This window comes from Anarrhichthys ocellatus, unplaced genomic scaffold (assembly GCF_004355925.1).
Source record: "Anarrhichthys ocellatus isolate YVR2014 unplaced genomic scaffold, GSC_Weel_1.0 scaffold63, whole genome shotgun sequence".
NCBI classification, from domain to species: domain Eukaryota; kingdom Metazoa; phylum Chordata; class Actinopteri; order Perciformes; family Anarhichadidae; genus Anarrhichthys; species Anarrhichthys ocellatus.
This window is the reverse complement of record NW_022280093.1, coordinates 1,893,394-1,915,965: the sequence shown is the minus strand read 5'-3', so window position 1 is coordinate 1,915,965 and position 22,572 is coordinate 1,893,394. Positions and strand designations below refer to the sequence as shown.

Here is a 22,572-nt window from a genome sequence, read left to right as displayed (position 1 = left end):
CTCTCTCTCTCCCTCTCTCTCTCTCTCTCTCTCTCTCTCTCTCTCTCTCTCTCTCTCTCTCTCTCTCTCTCTCTCTCTCTCTCTCTCTCTCTCTCTTTCTCTCTCTCTCTCTCTCTCTCTCTCTCTCTCTCTCTCTCTCTCTCTCTCCCTCTCTCTCTCTCTCTCTCTCTCTCTCTCTCTCTCTCTCTCTCTCTCTCTCTCTCTCTCTCTCTCTCTCTCTCTCTCTCTCTCTCCCCCTTCCTTCCTTCCTTCCCAACTCCCTAAGTCTCGGATCGCAGGCAGTCTTGACCTTGGCTGTCAGACACACTGCAGAGATGCCATTAAGCGACACTGAATAATGCCCTCCCTCCTCACCACCCATTCTAAAAACCCTTTAACCTTAATCAAGCTTTTAATCAATTACCTTGTCTGATTACACTCCCACCTAGCACACCTCCTGCCTCTCCCTCTCCCTCCGTCTCTCACTCCAGTGCTTGTATTCCCAGGTGGGCTGTACCCTGCAATGTCAGAAGGTGCCGGTAACGATACAGCAGTTTCCTTGAGCCCCGACCCTCTAATAGGACAAAGTTTAGTCCCCTAATTAGCCCTTAACGCTGTGTCAATTTAAATTAAGAGGTGAGCCAGTTTTAGAAAGAAAAACTAGATGTTGAGCTCTAGACACTGCTCAACGCTAATCTTAATCATGAATCGGAGAGGAAAGAAGAAAAAAATCCTCACAGGAGCGACTGACGTACAGTAATTGATTGGAAATATTAAAGGTCTATTAAATGAATGGCTAGGCCTGAGCTAGTGCTACCATGTGGAGCAGTGCATCACGGCTGGCTGGGTGAAGGGTGTTGGAGGAGGGTGACGCTATATGCATACAGAGAACGGTTCTGCCTCCATCGTGCCCAATATAGCCGGTGGTATGATGTCGTTTATTTGGCATCATCAATCAATTTGATCAGTTCTCTCCTGATAGGCTTGAGTTGGGCTGCATTAGACTTAAAGAGTACAAGAGTAACGTTTTCTTTTCTTTTAAACTGACTCCTTATCATATAAAGTTTCAAGTCTTTTGCACCTCTTACCACACCCAGCATCAACTACTGGAGGTGAGCAAAATCAACATTTCCTGCTGCCGTCAGACCTTTAGTAATTATCCTGAAATAATGAAACGGGATACCATGGCTCATGGTTTGCTCTTAGCTTTAAGTTGGTAAACGCCTCTCATGGAAATTGGGGTTTGGTGCTGATTGGATGGAAGGAGTGGATGATATGGATCATTTAAATGGTACATTTAATATATAATTGCAAAAAAACAACAACTGGAAGTTCAGTTGAGAATGAGCAAGAAAAATAGCTAAAAGAAGAAGTGGAAATGTTTGTTTTTGGCAGAATTAAATGCTGTCACATCACAGTAGCTCATCTGCAAAAATCCACAAATCCACTATTGCCATAAATCAGTCCTGCTGATTGATTTACAGCAATACCCACAATAGTCTAATCCAGTTATTTTCAAGCCGGGTGTACGTTCGTAGTTGCCAGAAGTAGGGGCCGGGCTTTATATCGATATTGCATCAATATCATGATACGAGACTAAACATCTTCTTAGATTGTAAATATAGTAATATGGCACGAGTGTTTTCCTGGTTTTAAAGGCTGCATTACAGTAAAGATGAGAGTGCAAAGCGGAAACCATCTTTCACGCCATCTTAACAGCTCGAACGCGTTCGATGGTTTGAACACGTTCAGGTCGTTATTTAACCCATCAGGTTTTTCCGACAGCTACACCTTTGGAGGCAGCACGAGTGTGATCCTGCCAACGTTCATTTCTTTTCCAGTGGGAAGTGGAAGGTGATACCTCACATTTAAAATCAAAGAGCATGTTGTACCTGATGCATCCTCAAAGGTTCTAGTAGCGTCAACACTCATAACGTATCTTAACACACACTGTGACGCAGGTGTGGATCGGTCCTATCTGTGGGAGAGGGGGACCACACTGAATAATATTCACTCCTGAGCTTTCCTGAGTTGGATGAAGTGGAGCTTTCCTATCAGAGAGAGTGTTACGTTCTTTGTGTAACAACAGACTTCTTTTTGTGTGTCCATCTTTCGCAGCACGGTGACGTCGGCAGTGTTCACGGTGGGTGACAATGTGGTGTCAGGGAGCGACGACCGCACCGTCAAGGTGTGGGATCTGAAGAACATGAGGTCGCCTATAGCGACCATCCGCACTGACTCAGCTGTGAACAGGTAGGTGAAAGAAGAAGCAACGAGATGAGTCCACACTTCCTTTGACGTATGATCATGTGACGTGATCAAAAGCTCCAGAACCACTACTTAATCGACTTTAGGGTTAGAAAACAAACTTTGGAGCTCCAATATCTAAATTGTTTTAGTTATTGTGATGTCCACTTACTGTCGCTGAAGTATTGGTAGCTGCTCAATTGGGATCTGGAGAATAGAATGGGATCAGTACCTACTTCTGATTGAACGTGTTCCTTGATAGTAAAAACTAAATGCTGTTTTAAACTTCTAAAGAATAAAATCCTTATAAATATTTTTTGAATATGGCCAGGCTGCTCCTCACCTTTAGGGTTCATGATCAGTTAGACACCAGTATCAGCTGTTCAGCATACCGAAGGCCAAAACAGCAGATACATTTTTGTCTCCTCAATTGCTGAAAATGTCTCAATCTACAAGTCGGTAAATATCTTGAACACAGGTTCAGTCAGTGTTAACTAGAAAGTGAATTTGTGCTTAATATATGTTTTAAATCTAATAAAATACACGATAACTCAAACGCTGACATAGTGGAGAATAAAAGTCAAGACTGAGGTTGTTCAGGTGAAGAGTTTATCTGGAAGTATTAAGACAAATGTGACCTAGATTCAAAGTGGACTTGATCTGACCTTTCAGGATAAGCGTCTCTGCCAACCAGAGGATCATTGCTCTGCCACACGACAATCGACAAGTCCGACTGTTTGACATGAGCGGAGTGAGGCTGGCCAGGCTCCCGCGCAGCAACAGAATGGTAAGGAAGGGAACAAAGATGTGTGTTCGATCAATCAGCGTTGGTAAAACCTACATTTTAGACATCTGTGTGTGTCTGCAGGGTCACAGGCGGATGGTGTGTTGTACGGCGTGGAATGAAGAGAACCAGTCGTGCAACCTGTTCAGCTGTGGCTTCGACCGACAGGCCATCGGCTGGAACATCAACATCCCCGCCCTGCTGCAGGAGAAGTGATGCCACTGACCCACACACACACGCACTCACAACAAAAACACACGGAAAAGCAGGAGACGGTACACACAAACACTGTACATCTTTGGCCTCGCACATGCTTGCATGTTTAAAGTGTTTACACAGAGAAGCACTTTAGTTGTTATGGGGGGGAGTGACTTTTGAGGATGCAGCTATTGATAACTCAAAATTGATATGCCACTCATTTGTTAAATGACTGACATGGTTCCAGCATTTTAAAGTCCAAGTGTGTGTGAGGCCAAAGAGCTGCTCTCCTGTATTTGACCCTCTCACATATTTAGCATGCGTTGTGAATCGTGAAACGCTGACTCTTTCGTTCTCAGTCTTTTCCTGTTTTTAAAGTGTAAAAGTATATACTTGACTCCACAGTCACAGGCTGCTGTTCACATCACTGTTGTTTAGTTGCTGCTGAGTGGTTGCTCTTGCATGTAGATAATCTCGGTTTGCAAATGTTACTTGACTAGATGTGAGAGAACCGTGATAAGGCCAGGAGAGTTAGTAGAATATGATATGAAGACGGTATGTGTATATATTATGTTGTGGCCGGATTAAGTGACCTGTGTTGCAGGTTTGTTGCCACTTCATGGATTAAGTGTCTTACGGTGATCTACCTTTTTAAAGGTGTGGTTTGGCAGAGATAGTGAGGTTCTGTGAAATGTTTTTATCCTTTTAGTCCGACTTGAAATATTCTTATCATGGAACAAAACATATAATGTTCAGGCCTGCCAGATTACCTGCAGTTTGTATTCAAATGTTTCAGTAACTGCTGTCGTGTCACCGATTTCAGATTTGAGTCCATGCCTTTACCTGTGTTGCTTTCAATTCACAGCCAGCCTCCATATTTCCACATTTTGTCTTCAATTTTTCAAATGTTTCTGTAACTCTGCCTTGTTCCATGTTTACAGTAGGATTTATTGTGTAAAGTGTTGCTCTACTCTGTCTCTCTGTCAGACTGCAAAGTGTCAAGAGCATAGCAATAAAAACGACTGCATTTCTGAGGTCTGTGAATGGGAAGTGTGTCATAACATTATCATAATTGAGTATTCCCTTTATGTTGCAGGTTTAGGAGTCACTACTTTTCGCCATATTAAGCATTTGTATTTCTTCAGTGTTAGTAAAATATAGATCCATCCTCTTCAGCCAACGAAGAGCCCTGTTTTGCTGTAATGTGTCGTCCCCCATGTGAACTTTTAGGTTTACTGGTCATGTCTGTGCTTCAGTAACAGCCTGTCAATATGAATTTATAGTGTATTTGCATTGAACCCTTAGTCTTGTGTGACCTCTCTGACGTTTTGTTGTTGATGTCGCGTGCACTCTATCCAAATTCAGAAGCAATAACCCAGCTCCTTTGTGTGTCTGGTGCTCAGAGTGAAGCCCATTTCTGTCTTGGAAATCAGTGAATATGGCTTGTAATCCAAACTGAATCTCAGTTTAAGAACTAGTAGAACTGGAATTGGGCTTGACCGAAATCCTTTACTGTTACACTCGTGCAATATCCCTAAACATGAAGTCGTGCTGTAGTTTTTGATCTTCAGGCGTTTAACTTATTCTAGTGCTGTAAACCCCATGACAAGATTTGATGTGCTTGTGTGACTGGTGTAGATGTAGCTCAGTGTACGTAGTTATGCATAACTTACCCCAAAGTTAGCTTCAGACTTCACATTTTACTGCTGTTTCTACCAACAATCGTCTTAGATTTTGAGGCAGCATGAAGGTGAAAATGTAATGACGTATATTGAAATGCCTTTTGAAAATGGTGTATTAGCCTCATCCACCTCAGCATCAATGCACTTTTCCAAATGCTTGTTGAATAACTAGTTGTGTTCCACTGCACTGGGCAGATAGCATTTTTATTCCTGTTTCAGTTAGGGAACTCAATCTCGCGGCCACTGATGTCAATGTCATTTTAATCTGCAGGTAGAAAGGCAAGTCCTATTTTCGCCCCACATATGAATTCCAAATTGAAGGAAAATTATTTTGAACTGATGCATTAAATTATCGCGTGCCAGATTGTAGGGGTGGGTAAAAAGTGGATAGGCTTTGCCTCATTGTAGCGAATCGTATTCCTCAAAGTTCGTTATGTGGTCTACTTTGCATACTTTATTGTGATAGCTACGTGCTCTCTGACACTTTCCATTAAAATGTGTGATTTCCTTTCCCAGTCTCTCATCTCCTTTTTCCTCTTCTTCAACAAAACCCCCCCCTCAGCCTTTTATTCAGTTCAATAAGATGTATATCATTTTGAAATTACATTCATCTGGATGTAAATCTGGTAGGTTGGAATAATGAAGTCTACTGTTAATGAAAGGGGAACCATAAGGTGTATGAATATTTGTACTCAGTGCAAACAGTACCCATTACCCATGGCTGATATGACATTTCATATGTTTCATTTGTATGAAGATTTGTAGCTAAATGGTCTTCAGGCTTAAGGGAAGTCCACATGGCAGCTACAGCGTTGCATACAAACGGCATGTGAGATGTATTTGTCACATATCTGCTTTCTACTCACTTTGATGCGAGTTATCAATGCATGATAGGTTTTATCTTATGTTTTTTAAGATATAGTGTCAAGCAAAACTTGGTTTCTATGGGCCTTTTTCACAGCAGACATTTGGACTTGTCATGTTAGGAAAATCACAGGCGTTACTAAAAACTTTAATGATGGCTTTGATCTATTTGATTTTTTAAAGGTCGAAAAAAAGTATGCCGAAATAAGTCATAGTATTGTATGTCGGAAAAATTATTACATCCAAAGGTTTAACTATCTCAACTGGTAGAGAGTCAGGCTGTAAACCATGTTTGGTTCTTAACCTGCATGGGTTCAAATCCCAGGCATAACTAACAATGGATATTTCTCTCTAATATCTTAATTAAAGGTTATAACATGTCAAAACAAAGTAATAAAAAGTCCTAGTATATGTTGAAAAAAGTCCTAGTAGTCATACTATTGTATGTCGAAAAAAGTCATAGTATACTGTGTCGAAAGAATTGAAAAAAAAGCCATATTATGTCCAATAAATTAAAAAAAAAAGCCATATAGTATGTCGAAAAAAGTAATGGTATATGTTGAAAAACATGAAAATAGTCATAGTATAGTATGTCGAAAAAAGTCATGGTATAGTATGTCAAAAAAGTCATAGTATACTATGTTGAAAAATGTGAAAAAAGCCATATTGTATGTTGAAATAAGTTATAGTATAGTATATCGAAAAAAGTAATGGTATTATATATTGAAAAACATGAAAAAAAGTCATCTTATAGTATGTCGAAAAAAGTCATAGTATTGTATGTCGAAAAAAAAAGTCATAGTATTGTATATCGAAAAACGTGAAAAAAGCCATATAGTATGTTGAAATACGTCATTGTATAGTATATCGAAAAAAGTAATGGTATTATATGTTGAAAAACATGAAAATAGTCATAGTATAGTATGTCGAAAAAAGTCATAGTATAGTATGTCAAAAAAGTCATAGTATTGCATGTCGAAAAAAGTAATGGTATATCGAAAGAATTTTAAAAAGTCATACTATTGTATGTCGTAAAAAGTAATGGTATTATATGTATGTCGGAAAAATTACTACATCAAAGGATTTAACTAGCTCAACTGGTAGTGAGTCAGGCTGTAAACCATGTTTGGTTCTTAACCTGCATGGGTTCAAATTCCAGGCATAACCAACAATGGATATTTCTCTCTAATATCTTATATTATCTTGTAATATATGTCAAAAAAAGTAATAATACTGTATGGCAAATATAAGGTCATCAAAATGTATAGGATAGAATGTCGAAAAAAAGTTATAAAGGAGCATGTTAAAATATTGATAGTATAGCAAGTTGAAAAGAAGTTATACAAATTCATAATATTGTATGTAAAAGAAGTAATAGTGTAGTATACTGAAATAACATAAAAATAAAAGTATAGAATGTCAAAAGAAAAGGTCATAACCGTTTTATATAGTAAAAAAAAGAAGTAATAAAAAGTAATAGTATAGCGTGTCAAAGAAAGTCAGTAAGTCCCTGAGGGTTTAGGGTTTAGGGCCTTAGGGGGACATTGAGGTTTGGGCCAAAGTTCTTACTTGTAAACTTCATCTACCCTGACGTCAAGAAGAAGCGGCTTTCTGACGTCACACAACGGAAGCACACGTTGTGAATGGTAAACCAACTAAAATGCAACATAAAGTATATTTGTCTGCATTTAATCAAAGATAATACATACTATCATGTAGTAAACTTGTTCTGCGTGTAAATTGATGTCAAAATATGTTGCCAACGTTATTAGGTAGCTGGTTACGGTAAACAATCTCTGAAAGTTATCTTCTCTGCACAAAGGAAACCGGGGAAAAGTCCGACCTCCGGGTCGTCTGGAACACGACATGTTGAAATGGTGTCATCCTCAGTGTGTTATGGCTCTTAGATTTCATAGAGACACAGCATGACACTGGGAAAGAGAATATTCTGTGGAGTTTTACCTCTCTGTCCTCGTCCATTAGATTATAGCTGGCTGGCCGTGACCAGCCACTGGAGCAAATTGTCAATTATGATGTTTATTGTCGAGCACACAGTCGACTCCATGGCCTTAGGGGGAAGGGTGGATGCTGCTGAGGAGGCATACCTCGATCCCCTCCTCTCCTCTCGCCTTCTTCCTCGCTTCATTCTTCCTCCAGGCTAATTTGGTGGCTGGTCTGTGTGACACCTGCCACCGAGCCAAATAGAGATAACCATTTCCCCACGGATTTCCCCTGGGAGAGACAGGAGGAGGGAGGGAGGCCTCTTTCATATTTTTTCTGGATGCTCCTGAGGGCCAGTGCTGGCTATGGACATGTGGAAATGGCCCAATATCAGTGCTCGTTATTTGAATTTTGTGTATTTGTAATGACAGATTTAATGTTATACATTGAATGTTCCGACATCAAAATCGGACTAAACAAAAAAAAACGATCAAAAAAAGGTAAAATTACAAGATTTTGTGGTTTTATTCACATATACAGTACAAACATTCACTTTTTGTTACTGAAGTGCAATTTACAGACCGTAGCAGCAATTCTTCATATACTTTAATTTACATGATAATTAGACATTTTAGGATCTCGTTCACATCTTTGTCAACATCTTTTATACATATGTACACTATTAGATACAGTATTGCCATTCAGACATGCCTTATATTTATTGTCTCTCAAAATAAATGGGTTTTTTTCGGGCTAATACAGCCATTATGAAACGTGGTGTGAAGCAATGAGGAATGCTGTTACCTCTGTCGACAAACCATGTCAACTCTGAAGTTATGGAGTGTGGGCTGACGATGACCACTCAAACAATGAAAATCTGCAACACATGTTGGTGAAAAACACACACAAAATCTCTGTTCGGATACACACAGTCAAGATTTTCACTAAATCTGATCTTAAAGTGTAAACAACGTATCAGATAATATGAGTTCCTGAAATCGGGGGCGGAGATCAACAGGGGGCCCGAAAAAGGTTCATCTGGCTACGCCTCGAACACACAGACAGGCAAGTGTTAACCTCGTCATGATGCCTCTAAAGCCTTTAGGTGAAATGAATAATGCCTTTTTTTTAAAACCCTTTTACATCACATCCCGTCAAATTGTGCACCTATTTAACAAAATGGATATATGAAAACCCATTAACCTTTTCATCCTGTGAAACAAAGTATGGCGTGTGCCTACATAAGCTAGAATCAATTCATTTAAACCAATAACATCGTGACATCCAAAGGCCCCGTTTTCTCAATCAGCGTCTTACTACGAGTAATGAGGCCTTACTTTGTTTATTTCACATGAGAATTTTCTATCTTTGTGAAATGTCTGTATTTTATCTCACTGGTTTAAAGTGGGTGGGGCTTCATTGAGAAAAAGGTCACGTCATATTTGGCAACATTTGAATCAGAATCTGATCACAGTTGGGTTGCTTGGTCTTTGTCAACACAACCACATCAGCCACACAGCCGTGATGAAGCAGGTTAGCTGAGATTGAGACCGTTAAACTCAATAAATAATCAGAAAGACAGGTTTTTTTCTCCGAACTTTAACTTTTGATAAATAAGTCACAAATAAGTAAAGCTACAGAGAAATATAACAAAAAAATAAGATTCCAAGGGCTTCAAAACTGTCATAAAACAAAGAATATCACGTACACACCTCTGATGCAGAACTGGCCAACATCCTCGACATATGGAAACATCGGCCTAGTGAATGGGAAGCCAGACGCAGGTCACACGTGGCTCAAGTTCTCTCTTGTGTGCAGTCAACAATTTGGTTTGGCACTGTATCCTCACTGGAGCACTCGATGCAGCCACAACAGGGGGGGGGGGGGGCTCAGTAAGAGCAGGACAGGGAAACAACAACCGAAAACCACCACTAGATGTCCCTCTCATTACTTGGATCTTTACTGCTGACTGAGCTGGCGGCTGGTGTGGATCCCTCCTCTAAAATTAAAGATAATACAGCAATGACAGAAAAACACAGTCATGATCACAATGAATATAAACACTTGGCTGCATTAAAGAAAAAAAAGTTTGATGTTTACATCATGAAATATGTAGAGACAGAAAAATGTGTGAGGTACAAATGTACATGGTAGAGATCAGGGATGTCTGTATTTACCTCGCTGATTTTTAATCTTTAATTCATACACAACTGGTGTGTGGAAAACAGCTGTTTCAAAATAAAGTCAACCACAGCGCTCACAGTCAGGGGGGCGCGGGTTTACAAAACTTTTCGCCACCGTGACTATCTTGTTCAGGGCGGTCATAACCACAGAGAGAAAGCGCAAGTCGATCAGGTCAACAAGGCCCTGCTAATGAGTCACGACTTAAAGTCACTATGATTGGTGACAACAAGCTTCCATTCAGATCTACGGAAACCGGCTCCAGCGGGCTGAAACCTGAGGTCAGCCAGGTCACAAGACAGAAAGAGAAAGGAAATCAAATTTGTATGAAAGAGAGGGTTGGGGAATAGAGAAAAATACTCCCCTTCCTCCATCATCACCTCCACCTGGACTTAGGCAAGCAGTAATGGGTTTATGCGTTTATGCACCTCAGTTCTTCTCTTTCTCTCCCCGCATTGGGTTGAGGTTGGGGGAAAAAAAGAGGGTGTATTAACCTGTAGTCGTGTCGTGTTAACCTCCACCGCGCTTGAAAGGCAGGGGTGGGGGGAGACGCAAGCGAAGAAGAGAGAGTGACAAAGAGGACGTGAGGGGAAATAGGTAGAGGACTGAAGAAAATGTAAAGGGGGCAAGGAGGGAGAGATGGAGACAAAAGGAGGAAGAAGTCAGGAGTCAAAGGGTGAGTCAGAGATGGAGGACAAAGATAGAGATGAGAGAGGGAAGGTGAGGCGGGCTGAATGCAATGGTGTGTCTCTCTCTTTTTCTCACTCTTCCCTTCCTCTATCACCCGTCACCCTGACAGGGCCGGTAATTGGACGTGGACCTCTTTCTCTCGCGCGCGCTTTTTTCCCTTTCTCTGTCTCTCTCTCCCCCATGGCTCGGCTCCTCAGCGGGAGCCTTGGGGCCCGGAAATAGCTGATGACAAGATAGCGGCTGCCTTTCATTCTGCTCAAGGTTACCCCACCCTTCCTTGACAGCCGAAGAGGGGGTATTTAGGTGTGTGTTTGCTTAAACGTGTGTGTTTGTGCGTTTGAAGAAGGGCAAGAAAAAGAAAGGGTCCATCTTTTTATGTCCGTTTTCCTTTCAGCCCGTCCTGCTGACCTTCCTCTTGTCGTGTTTCTGTCGGGTGGATGGGCGGCACATCCAGGATGACGCACACATGCGCGGGTGCGCACACACACACACACACACACACACACACACACACACACACACACACACACACACACACACAGTGGTGATGTGTGCCTTGACTTTAGAGGTTACACTGGTAAACTTCCAGGTATGAAGGTGTGAAGCAGGATGTTGGTAAAGAGCATGGAGTCATCTTACCCTAAAAAATAAAGGTTAAACACACACACACACACACACACACACACACACACACACACACACACACTCTCTCTCTCTTCCTTAGACCGACAGCAGGAACTGTTCCTGCTCTGGCGGTTTCTTGACCCAGGTCCCGAGGCCCGTTTCCTGCAGAGATCTGAACCACTGCTGCTTCACTGTCTGGTAAGGACGTGCCGCCATCTTGGCGTCGCAGTACATGAGCTGGCAGTCCGCCGAGCTGAAGACGTGGATCCCCGACTGAAGAGGGCAAGCGAGCAAAGGGAGAAAGAGAAGAGGAGAGACGGACAGAGAGGGGGAGAGAGAAAGAGAAGAGGAGAGACAGACAGAGAGGGGGAGAGAGGAAGAGAGCAATTGGGAGTCAGATAAAAACCACACAGAGACGGACATCAAGATAGATAGAAAGGGAAAAGAAATAGAGGGGTATAAAATCGGGGCAGAGAGGCTAAAGGTTTCACAGAGGGGGGAGAGACAAGAAGAAGAGCGAGCAAAACAAAACGAATGAGCCGGCACAAATGCATTTGGGTGGGGTTGGGAGGTGGTGGGGTGGTGGGGGGGCTTCAACAGCTGTGTAATCTCCCCATTTAAATTTCACAAGCAATTGAACATTCTCTGTGCTTTTTGTGCATTCCTATTGTCGCGAAGGGAAACAATGAAGATCCACGGAGAGACAAGTGGGGGGAGAGAGAGAGAGAGAGAGAGAGAGAGAGAGAGAGAGAGAGAGAGAGAGAGAGAGGGAGAGGGAGAGAGAGAGAGAGAGAGAGAGAGAGAGGGAGAGAGAGCAAAAGTTTCTTTTGGAGATTAGTGCGACTGCTCTTCCGTGGCCCTTATATACTGCGCGCAGGGAGCACTTAGGGTGGGGGCCTCCTCGAGTGCTTCTCCAAATAATTATGGTTTCATAGTCATTATGCTTTAACGGCCGCCATTTGGCGATGCAGGCACTGTCTGTTGCATAAAGTTTCGGGATGGAAATGAAAGTGCAGCGGGTCTGTGTGCTGACGCTAAAGATCCGAGCTGCCAGTTTCTGATAAGCCGCGTACAGAGCAGATGTTGGCGGGGCCGACACATCTATCCACGGCGGAGAGGAAATTCCACACGTTCTCCGCAGAGCGCTCACCTGCAGCCACAGCAGCGCTGTGACTCTGATGTTAATACATGTGTCTGTGCTCTTTTGTTGGCATGCATAGGCCTACCTGCAGTTACCGTCTCTGCATTACTGTGTGTATGTGCTTGCCTGTGATTCCTGATGGCACATTGTTTTTCGACGACAACTGAGTAATGCTCCTCTTGCTCTCCAGCAGAGGAGCATTTACGTGAAAGAGCAAGTGGAGCAGAGTGGTGACACAGACATTTATTCATATGAAAATGTGACTATTGTTCCGACTCAGATTAATTAAATAGTACATCATAATATTTTTTTTTTCCCAGCGAGTAAAAGATACACTGTGGAAGGTGGTTTTTAATTAACATTTAAATTAGTAGGACATTTCCACAGCAGATATTTCAACAAGTCATAACAAGCAAAGCACGGTGTAATTAATAATATTTAATAATGGCTGTATTCTGTTGGGTTGTGTCAGTGCTCTTTGTATTGTGCATGCCGGTATCCTTAAATGGAAAAGAGCTCTCATTAATGTCACACCTGTGCTTTATCTACCAGAACACAAAAGTCAAAATGTCTGCTGAGAAAAAAAAGCCCATCGCGGGAGAGGAGCCACTGCTTTTGTCAATATTTTGACCACTGGAAAGCCTCATTTCTTGTAATGTCGTCGTCAATGTACATACAATATAGAAAGAACAGGAATAACGTGGATCATTTAACTGTGTTATGGCCATCGTTTTTCATTATCTCAGCTTTGTTTTTGAGACATATCCGTAGTTTAGGGGTTAAACAACATCTCTGGTTCGTGCCCTGCCTGCAACCTTTGTCGCCCTCATTTCATCTCTAAACTTTCCACTTTCTACTAGTAAAGACAAAAACAACGCTCCTCCCCCCAAAAAACAAATCAAAGAACTTTGTTTGTGAGAAATCTTGTAAGTGTGGTCTAGCAGATACTACGATAAATACTACGATACCCATGACCCATCACATTGTCCATGTATTTCACAAGAGCCTAGAATATAATTAAGCCTCTGATCTTAAAGGAAGCATGCCTCTCACATATTCTCTCTCTCCCCATTTATACATTTAGCTAAACCCATGCTGCCCCGACGTTACCTTGCCTGTGGATGCCCTCACCTTGCGGTAAAGTCTGTTCCAGCGGGTGAAGAGGGCGTGTTTGCAGAGACGAGAGGGTGTCCCTGAGTCCCGTCTCCGTCCCGTTGCTGTGTTGACCACCTCCAACTGTGCATCACCCAGCGTCCAGTTGACACTCACACACGAGGCCTTCCCCGGCTGCTGATCAGTGCTCAGCCCTACAGAGATGACAGCACAGGGGGAGGGAGACTGATTTAAGACTGGTGACTGGTTTAATCTCCGTAACGTTCAAGGTATTCCCCAATAGCTGCTCCAAATTACATTAAATCTGTAAAACAAAACACTTCTTAAGAGTGTTTCAAAATGTAATGCACATATGAGTAAAACAAGTGTGGAAATTAGCAATTTCTTTTCTGTCAAACCTCCACTTTGTTGTGTCGTTTAACCTTCCATCACCCTTCCCTCAGTCTCTCCCTGAGGCTAAGGGCAGACATAAAGTTTTGCCGCACTGCAAAAAGCCAAGTCAACCTGGGCCTGAAACATCATGGCGAAGCTTTCATTTACCCTCAGAGAGAGGGGGAGAGAGGTGGGAGAGAGGGGGGAGCGAGGTGGGAGAGAGGGGGGAGCGAGGTGGGAGCGGGACGGGCTCTTGAGCATATAAGAAACATGTTCCTGCCTTTGTGTGAATGCTTGTCGGCTCTTGAGTCCCAGCAGTTAAGCGTTTGAGTGTTACCAGCTATGTACGCCATAAACATTATCTCCAGTCAAAAAGACGAAGCCTCCCATACACTGGACTGTCTGTCTCTCTGTCCCGCCCTCTCTCTCTCTCTCTCTCTCTCTCTCTCTCTCTGAAATAATTAGCCCCGCTAGCAAAGCACACAAAAGCGCTCAGTCGAGGAAGGAGAAAGAGAGACAGAGGTAGAGGGAAAGTGGAGGTGACTGTCACATTGGGTTCCACATGTATAATTAGGTGCGGTGCCTATGGTGGAAACAGAGCTGACAACAGGGTGAGAAACGAAAAAAAATGTCCTTTAGGGGCCACCGTGGATGCTTCATATAAGCCAGTTTATTTTATATTTTTAGTTATATTCTGAATAAGGAAAATGAAGAAGTTGTGATTCAGTGTTTGAAGTTTAAAAAAACACTCGACTGTATGGCCTGAGGCAGTAGAAGATGCTGAAAGGCATGCTACTTGGGGATGGAGTGAGAAAACAGGCCTGCCAGACGTTACCAGGAGAGGCGTTGGAAGAGGCACATTTTTAAGCATTTTTACAGGGACGATGCAAAATAGATCACCATGTATATGTGCGGGGGGGGGGGGATATGTCCATATTTAGCAAGAGAGCGGGATCTTTTCATCTAACTCTTGGCCAGCAAATAAGCGTTTTTCCCAAAATGTCGTACTATTTAATAATACCAATGAAAAGAAATGACGAGTGCAAATTGCTCATCTGTTTGCCAGGATAGGTTAGGTAGATAACAGCTGAGTGAACATCTGCTTGAACACCATATCCACTCTAAATCTGTAAAGCTGTCTTCAGAAAGGAATCGCTGTCTTGAATTTTATCTCGACTTCCAACCCAGATATTTATTATATCATTATATCTGAAAGGTACCTTTGCAGAAAATCAGCAGACAGATTCTGTGCGACGGGTGAACAACAGTTGCCTCTGATCTCACCGTCTGACAGACAGCTTGTTATAGTACAATACCTGATGTACAATATCACAATACATGCCTGCAGATCATCTCCCTCCTCGCCACGCTCATTTTCCTGTCTTCACTCTTCCATTCACCAATCTCAGCTCTTCTTTTCTGTAGCTCCTTGGAGTTGGAATGAATTGCCTGCCACAGTAACAATCCTCCAAGTCTCTTATTACCCATCTCTTCTCTCTTGTGGAGACACACCTCTTTGAACAAAAGACCCCCCTATCCATCCGGCCTTTTCCCTTTCTCCCGCTCCATTCATGGCTCATTTCATCCCTTCAATGGACTTGACTCCTCTGTTTCTGTAATAGCCAATTTGATTTTTTCCCTCAATGAAGACTTGATCAATTTCTCTTCTGAGAAGTGTTTGACAGACATGAAAGAGGCAGAATTAGAGCCTGTGGTTATGGGATTCATAACTGTACAGTACACGTGGCCGTCGTGGCTTTATATGTGAGGCTTCTGTAGAGCCACAATACAGCACCGCCTGTGTGTTTATGTGTACACATTGCATCTATTCTGCCTCACTTTAGTACTGCAGGGGTTTCTAAAGCGTTCCTCGTGGGGGTGGAGCAGCAGAGGAGTAGGATGGCCTTCTTCAATGTTAGTGTAAGGGGCAGCAATTCATTAATGAGTGAGGCATGAGATGTGACTGAGGCTACATACACACTAATATGTTTCTGTTTTGAAACATGGTTTTTAAATGAAAGCAATCTACGTCCACACGGGCATTTCAGCACCGCTTTCAAAATGATTTCCGTCCTCACTAGCCCGCCTGAAAACGAATATCACATGACTATTCACGTAGACTGGGCATGCGGGTGCCGATGTAAACAGGAAGTAGATCAGTTGAAAATACGACAGAGTATTATAGTACTCTTTAATAATAAAAGGTTGTGCTTGGTACTTCAGTTCTTCCTCCATAATCGTCCCCTTTATACTCACAGACAAATATTGAAAAGTTGTATTTTTCTAACTTATTTACAAGGTTGCAGGTCTTGCTCTATCTGTCTCTCACACGCATCAAATTTACTGTAAAATGAATATTTATAAATCGAAGTTTACTAGATTACATGTCAATAAATTTGGTCAGCACACGTCTCTCACTCATTTTCTTGGTTTCGTTTTCTGTTCTCACACTCATAGCTCTGCTGGTGGCTGAAGTCCCTGTCTTACTGGAGAGCATTTAAGCTTGTGTTCGTTTACAGTTTCTTTGTTAACTTCACAATAGTTGTGCAGAACAAAATAAGCATTAATAAGAAAAGGAAAGTCCTCCGCTTTGTGTCCATCGTCTTCCTCGAAGCCGCAAACCGTGACTTCAGACGTCCGCTCCGTAGGTCCGATAACGCCGCTGGACACGCCGCTTGCTGATTGCTCCAATAACAGCTGCATCATACACGTCATCATTAGTAGAATTATAAAATACAGAATTTATTGCACAACAGCTGCTAGCATAGACAACAAGGCCAGTAACCTATCCATGTTATAGCTATCCATGTTATCCATGTTGAAACGAATCACTGGTAGACCTGGCTGTTTGTTTTCTTCCAGAAAAGGCTGATGTGATAAGGGCGTGACGAATCAGGGAAGGACACGTCGTGACTGCGAAGACCCAATCAAGTAGCGAATGCCTCGTCATCGCTTCCATCATCGACGTTCGGCCTGTCCACACTTTGAGGTAACCTAGGAGTTTCCAAACTTATCCGGCCTCGGGTGCATTTTTAAACGTCTGGATTAGTGTGGACGCTCAGTGCAAACGTAGCAAAAGATATGCGTTTTAAAATGGAAATGTAGTAGTGTGGATGTAGCCTGAGAGGTTGCCAGTTCAAATCTCTGAAAGACTTTGTTAAGAGTGATCTCTATTCGCCTCCATTATCACTTACAATCAATCACAAATGTATACAATATGTAGGATATTTACTTTCTGCCCTAACGGGTGTGCAGCTCCTCAACATAGTCATACAAGGCCAATGGATAATTCAACAATCAACCCAAGTCCGTAAGGATCTAGATCTGATCTATTACATCCTATAGAAGTTCATAAAAAATCTTGACGCAACCTTCCATCATATAAAACCAACAGGCCTACCTCTATTCTTAGCTCAATAGCAGCAAGATTGGAGCATGGGTCTGATGCAAGTATTTAGGCGGTAATGCATTACTTTGTAATACGCTACACGTTTTGAGTTTTTTCAGTAACGAGTAGTATAAGGTTAGTTACAATTAAAAATTGTGAAATGTGAACGAAGCAGGGTGTAGCTAGGAAAGAAGCATGTATCCTCAATAAACGGCAAAACCGCTGGTGGACGACCTGTATTCACGTTTCTTGCGTCTGCTGTTGTCGGGGTTCTTCTTATCCCGAAAGGCCAAAGCCCTGCCACAGATTCCGTTCACGCTGTGGTGGAAGTGAACAGCAGGACGAGAGTGAAGGACAAGTCAGCCCGTCGATGTGTTTGGCCCTCGGGGTTCAGGTGTAGCTGCTTTGTCTGAGTGTGATAAGACCGGGCCCTGCGATCCCTGGGAATTTCCTCCAGGGGTGTTTCTTTTAAATAACCCTGGACACACAATAGCCGGGGAGCTCATCAGAGCCAATGAAAGGACGGAGGAGGAGATGAGAGGTGGTGGGGGGGGGGTGGGTGGGGTAAGGTACACACACAGACATCTGAATGCAACCGAAGAGCTCTTTTTCTTTATTCCCATCCTGCCTTGCTGTCTCCCTCTCTTCCCCTCAGCATGTCTCTCTCTCGCTCTGTCCGAGCTCCCTTCAGATTGAATGGCTGTCTGATAAGGGCTGTGATTACATTGATTTGGTGTAGGGTCCATCGTTCCTCCTCTCCCCCCTTTCCTTCGCCCTTCTACCCTTCAATAGACCGTAGCAACTCGAGGTACTGCAGGTGCAGTTTGCGATGTGCGTACAGACAGAAAGCCTCATTGTGAGGCATGTTAGAGGGGAGGGCAGGGCATTTTCAGGAGGAGGCCACCTCTGTTTTGAGTGAAGAAGAGGCTCAAGAAATATGTAAAGGACATTCTGCAGCATCATTCTTGAATGAAAATAAGCGATATAATCATTAAAAAAATTATGTGTAGTACTTACTGCATGGCTTATTATAGTTAGAAGGAATAAGGTAATACTATAAGTATGATTAATTAACAAATGGATCTTTACCTGAGCACAATTCTCCAAATATTAACTGCAGCTCATAATATCCAAAACCAAAAACTCCATTCCAGACAACTCAGATGACTCCATTCAAAAGCTATTGAACAAATCATGAGAAATGCTCGCCGAGGCCGTGGTCGGAAGATTCAATGATAAATTTGTCCTATCATCACCAGAGGACAATTCAGTACATTTATCAATCTTGATGAGGATAGGCCTCACAAAATATTCATCCTCATGGCACCCTATTACCCGGAGCGCAGCCCCGCAATGCAAAGAGCTCCTATGCCCTTCAAGAAGCATACTTGAAAGCTGATAAAAGTATGGTAGGTATGGAGAATGTATCGGACGCTGGGGACTCAAAATAAATGGAGAGGACGGGAGGAAAGGCAACACAAGGCATCATGTTATCTCATTTAGTTCTTTCTCTTATTTTGCACCTCCATTTAACTAATGAGCTCAGTACTGCTTAATATATGTGCTCTCATGTTCTTGTGTATGTCATATAGCCTCGTGAAGGTTGCTGCACGGGTCCATTGCGTTGGCACGACACTGCATGATAGATAAATGAAATAGGCCTGAATAAAATGTGCTAATTTTCTAATATGCTAGATGGATTTGCTGCCAGCTCCTGAGGTACATACAGTGGTAGAGAGTTGTTGATTTACATGTTTGTGGCCCATCAAAGATATTCATTTAAAAAACTAATTACATTAAATTGATAGGGGAGGCTCCGCCCTAAGAGAGCAAAACCAGAATATATATATATATATATATATATATATATACATATACACACACACACACACACAGACATATGTTCTCATTAGAGATCCCTAGAAACAAAATGTGCCCTACATCTTTGTGCGTCTCTGTCGCTCAGCCACTCCGGCTGGCCTAGATCTGAAGTGATGGCTTCTACAAGTTGGGTGTCATTCAGATCCTCATCCAGCATTCATCTTCGCTACAAACGAACGCCTCGGGTCTCAGTGGAGCCCTGGAGGCAGACGTGCCAGACAACTTCATAGCTGTTGCTTGTCTGGCTGGCACAATGTAACTGTAGAGAAGCAGGGGTACACGAGTTTGTCAAGCACGTACGTGTGTGTGTGTGTGTGTGTGTGTGTGTTTGTGGGGGGGTCGATCTGTTGTGATTGATTATATAAATTATTATGTCCCCATCTGAAAATACAAAAATGCTGTTATTTTACTGTTTAAATGCAGGGTAGACGATAGAAAGCACAGTCTGTCATTTAGTAGGAGTATATGAAAGACTAGGAAAATAAAAAACTTTTACTCGACCACTTGAGAGCCGAAACAAAATCATCATTTAACCTGTGAATTCCTGGTGAAGTGTGTTTAAATACTGTTTTTCATCTAACTTGGTAGACAGGGATAACAGTAAAGTGAATATTGGACTTGCATTCATCAGGTGGACACAAACACGAGTCCTCATGAACGATAATGTTGCTCCGTATCGGCTGGATATGTAAATTGGCGACTGTTTAAAAAGTGATCGTATATCAATGCTTGTTCACAGCTTGTTTCTGCTGCCCCCAAGTATCCAAACATATTCAAAAAGAAAAAATGTAATTGACCAAATAAGGGGAAAATTGTTGTTTTTTTGGTTCAACACAGCATATAATTTGACTTCAGATATGAAATTGCATCTCGTATTCAGATCTACTGCACTGCCTTTTTAAAATATCAAAACGGGTAGTATAAAATCACTCCTCAAATCAACTGCTGTATCACTTTTGAGACCAACCATGGTCTACTGCAGCAGGGTCACGTGGGTAATCTGGGGATCACTTAACAGTGCAGGCAGAAATAACGTCATTTCAGAGGAATTGCGGTGATCAGTAGATATGCTCAAAGAAGTCAAGTCAATTTGTTCAGGTCTTTTACAAAGTTTAACACGTTTTTTGTGTGAATTTTGACATGCAAATTTGCACAATTTCACCATCTTGACGGCTCAGAAACCACTCCGAAACTGAGACCAAAAACCTACATCTTTTCTATATTGAAAAGATGCATTTCTAAATGGAATTTGACTAAATCACACTGAGACGAGTCTGACGGTCTGTGTTGTGGTCGTACCGCTGAGCAGGGGCTGGTTGCGTTTGTGCGTGGCGGGCAGCGGCCCGAGGCGCTCCTGCCGCTGGTTCAGGACTCTGCCCAGATAGCCCGTGTGGCGCAAGCTGCCGACGGTCACGCTATGCAGGTACACCGGCTCCACAAAGTGGCTCAGCAACGCCCCCTGCAGGCCCAGGATGTTCCATCTGAGGGGAGGGAGCAAAGAGAGAGGAAGTCAGGGAGAGACAGCGGTGTGATGGTTTGAAAAGTAGATGAGAAAGGAAGGGTGAGAGAGGAGGGTGTCGAGGAAATAATATAGGAAAGAAGGAGGGAAGGCAACAGTTGGGGGGGGGAATACGTGGGAAGAGAGATAGAATCAGGGCAGGAAAGGAGGAGAGATGGGTAGAGAGAGGAAGGGTAAAAAGAGAGAGATAGAGAGAGACATGTGAGAGCTTAAATGACAGGTAGAGACAATTTGATCATTATCTTGATGTGGGACGTGATGAATAACAGCTGCTGGACCGACAACACACACACATACACACACACACACACACACACACATACACACAATCTGACGGACCCACTCGTCCTCCTCTCCCACTTTCCCTGGTTCAGCGACACAAACCATCACCGCCACCTACAACAACACAGCCAAAGGTCAGTCCATCAGCATTCACCACATGGAACAACACATTACCATGTGTGCATTCATCAGTGCCATCGAGGTTAATGCACTGCACGGGGCTGCAGGCAAGCTTCCGTCGATTGCTCAACGCGAGGAGGGGCAATCGCCTCCGGATTTGTTTAGGGGGATCCACGTGTGACACAAAATCACTGCAGGGCTAATCCTGCCAGGCGCACCGACGCCCGATACTGTAGCCAGCTGGTCATGTGCCACCTACTGCTGAAGCCCACTCTACAGTATTTAACCAGCAGATGCTAATTTATGGATGGAAAATGATAATTACCTTGTTTATTATCATTCCTGCCCTTCATGGAGAGAGAGAGAGAAAGCCTGCTGTGTGCCTGAGCTGTTCACTGGACTAATGAACTTATGCGAGCCACAATCAAAGGCTCCACATTATGCCACTCATTTTAAGATCATTGTTCTTTTTGTTAATCAATGTCTCTTTATCACGGATGCAATTACAGCGGCTCCTTGTTTTCTCGCCGACTTAATAATCACTCATTGCGGCTTCCCGAGCAGTCAATCAACATCAACGGCTTTCTGGGAATCACCGAACCTGCTGCCGCCGCTTTACCTGCAATCTGTCGGCGAGATCTGTCCTTCCCTCTCAAACAGAGAGGAGGAGCTTTGTTTCAAAAAAGCACACGTGCTCACACACCAACCCAGTGCTCCACCGAAATAGAAATAGTTTAGCCTGAAATATTAATTTACCCAGAAAGCGACACCGTGAATCAGAAACATCTTCTAATCTCATGCAAGAAAAGACAGCCATCTGGCTTGGGTGTGTGCATTTAAAGAGAGGAGGGGTGAGACTTCTCTCTCTCTCTCTCTCTCTCTCTCTCTCTCTCTCTCTCTCTCTCTACATCTATCCTTTCTTCCCTCCCCCGGTAAACGCAGACCATTAAAGTAATGTTCATCTGCATAAAACTGCAGTGGAATGGAGAACATCATCGTTATGTGAAAGCCATTTAGGCCCCTCAATTAAATCCAGCTGTGGACTTCAAATCAAATATTAGCAAAGGCGCCTTCGTAGGGCCTGGCTTAAGAAAACACACCGGTGAATCAATGATGGGGTGAGACATTGCCCATTATCAAAAAATGTTTACGATAAGAGCAAAGATCCTAAAATCCCTTATGGTCAAGGCTGAACTAACTATAATTATGTGCAGGAACTGAAGGAAGAGTGGAAATAAAAAAGTAATGGGAGGCTGCAAAATGAGTGTGACAGAGGACAAGAAGAGTATCCAGGGGATCACTATAAGACTGCAGCAGAGTGTGTGTGTGTGTGTGTGTGTGTGTGTGTGTTGAGTCTTCCGTCCTAAGCTCCTCTCAGTTCCACCCTCCACCCTGACCTTGATAGACTGGCCCTTGGTGACCCACTCACTTTAACGACGGCCACCCATCATTTACAGCGATATAACCCCCCCCCCCCCAAAAAAAAAACGGAAAGAGGAGGCTGCGGAGCAAAGAGAGCGCGTCTGCCGTCCGGCCTGGCTCGATATGGAGGGGTGGGGGGGGGGG

General features: G+C 43.0%; 2 protein-coding genes across 8 annotated transcripts in view; one reads left to right on the top strand and one right to left on the bottom strand.

Moving 5' to 3' along the window:
* Positions 1 to 5,401, top strand: part of wdr37 (WD repeat domain 37) — a 17,253-nt gene extending 11,852 nt beyond the window's left edge. For all 5 annotated transcript variants that reach the window (XM_031872344.1, XM_031872340.1, XM_031872342.1 and 2 more), the window contains 3 exons: positions 2,098 to 2,232; positions 2,899 to 3,013; positions 3,095 to 5,401. In XM_031872344.1, coding sequence (XP_031728204.1) covers positions 2,098 to 2,232; positions 2,899 to 3,013; positions 3,095 to 3,226 — 382 coding nt within the window. In that variant the 3' untranslated portion in view covers positions 3,227 to 5,401. The remainder of the gene's footprint in view (positions 1 to 2,097; positions 2,233 to 2,898; positions 3,014 to 3,094) is intronic.
* Positions 5,402 to 8,204: 2,803 nt separating this feature from the next.
* The window catches only part of adarb2 (adenosine deaminase RNA specific B2 (inactive)), a 192,057-nt gene continuing 177,689 nt past the window's right edge, over positions 8,205 to 22,572 (bottom strand). Inside the window, exons 8-11 of one of the 3 annotated variants that reach the window (XR_004213657.1) lie at positions 20,385 to 20,566; positions 13,442 to 13,638; positions 9,408 to 11,463; positions 8,205 to 8,572 (exon numbers count right to left, since the gene is read on the bottom strand). Coding sequence is in view for 2 of the 3 variants with exons in the window: in XM_031872352.1 (XP_031728212.1) it covers positions 11,287 to 11,463; positions 13,442 to 13,638; positions 20,385 to 20,566 (556 nt within the window). In the remaining variant the exon portion in view is untranslated. Of the gene's footprint in view, positions 11,464 to 13,441; positions 13,639 to 20,384; positions 20,567 to 22,572 lie in introns of all 3 variants that reach the window. The other 2 variants (XM_031872352.1, XM_031872353.1) reach the window with 2 other exon arrangements.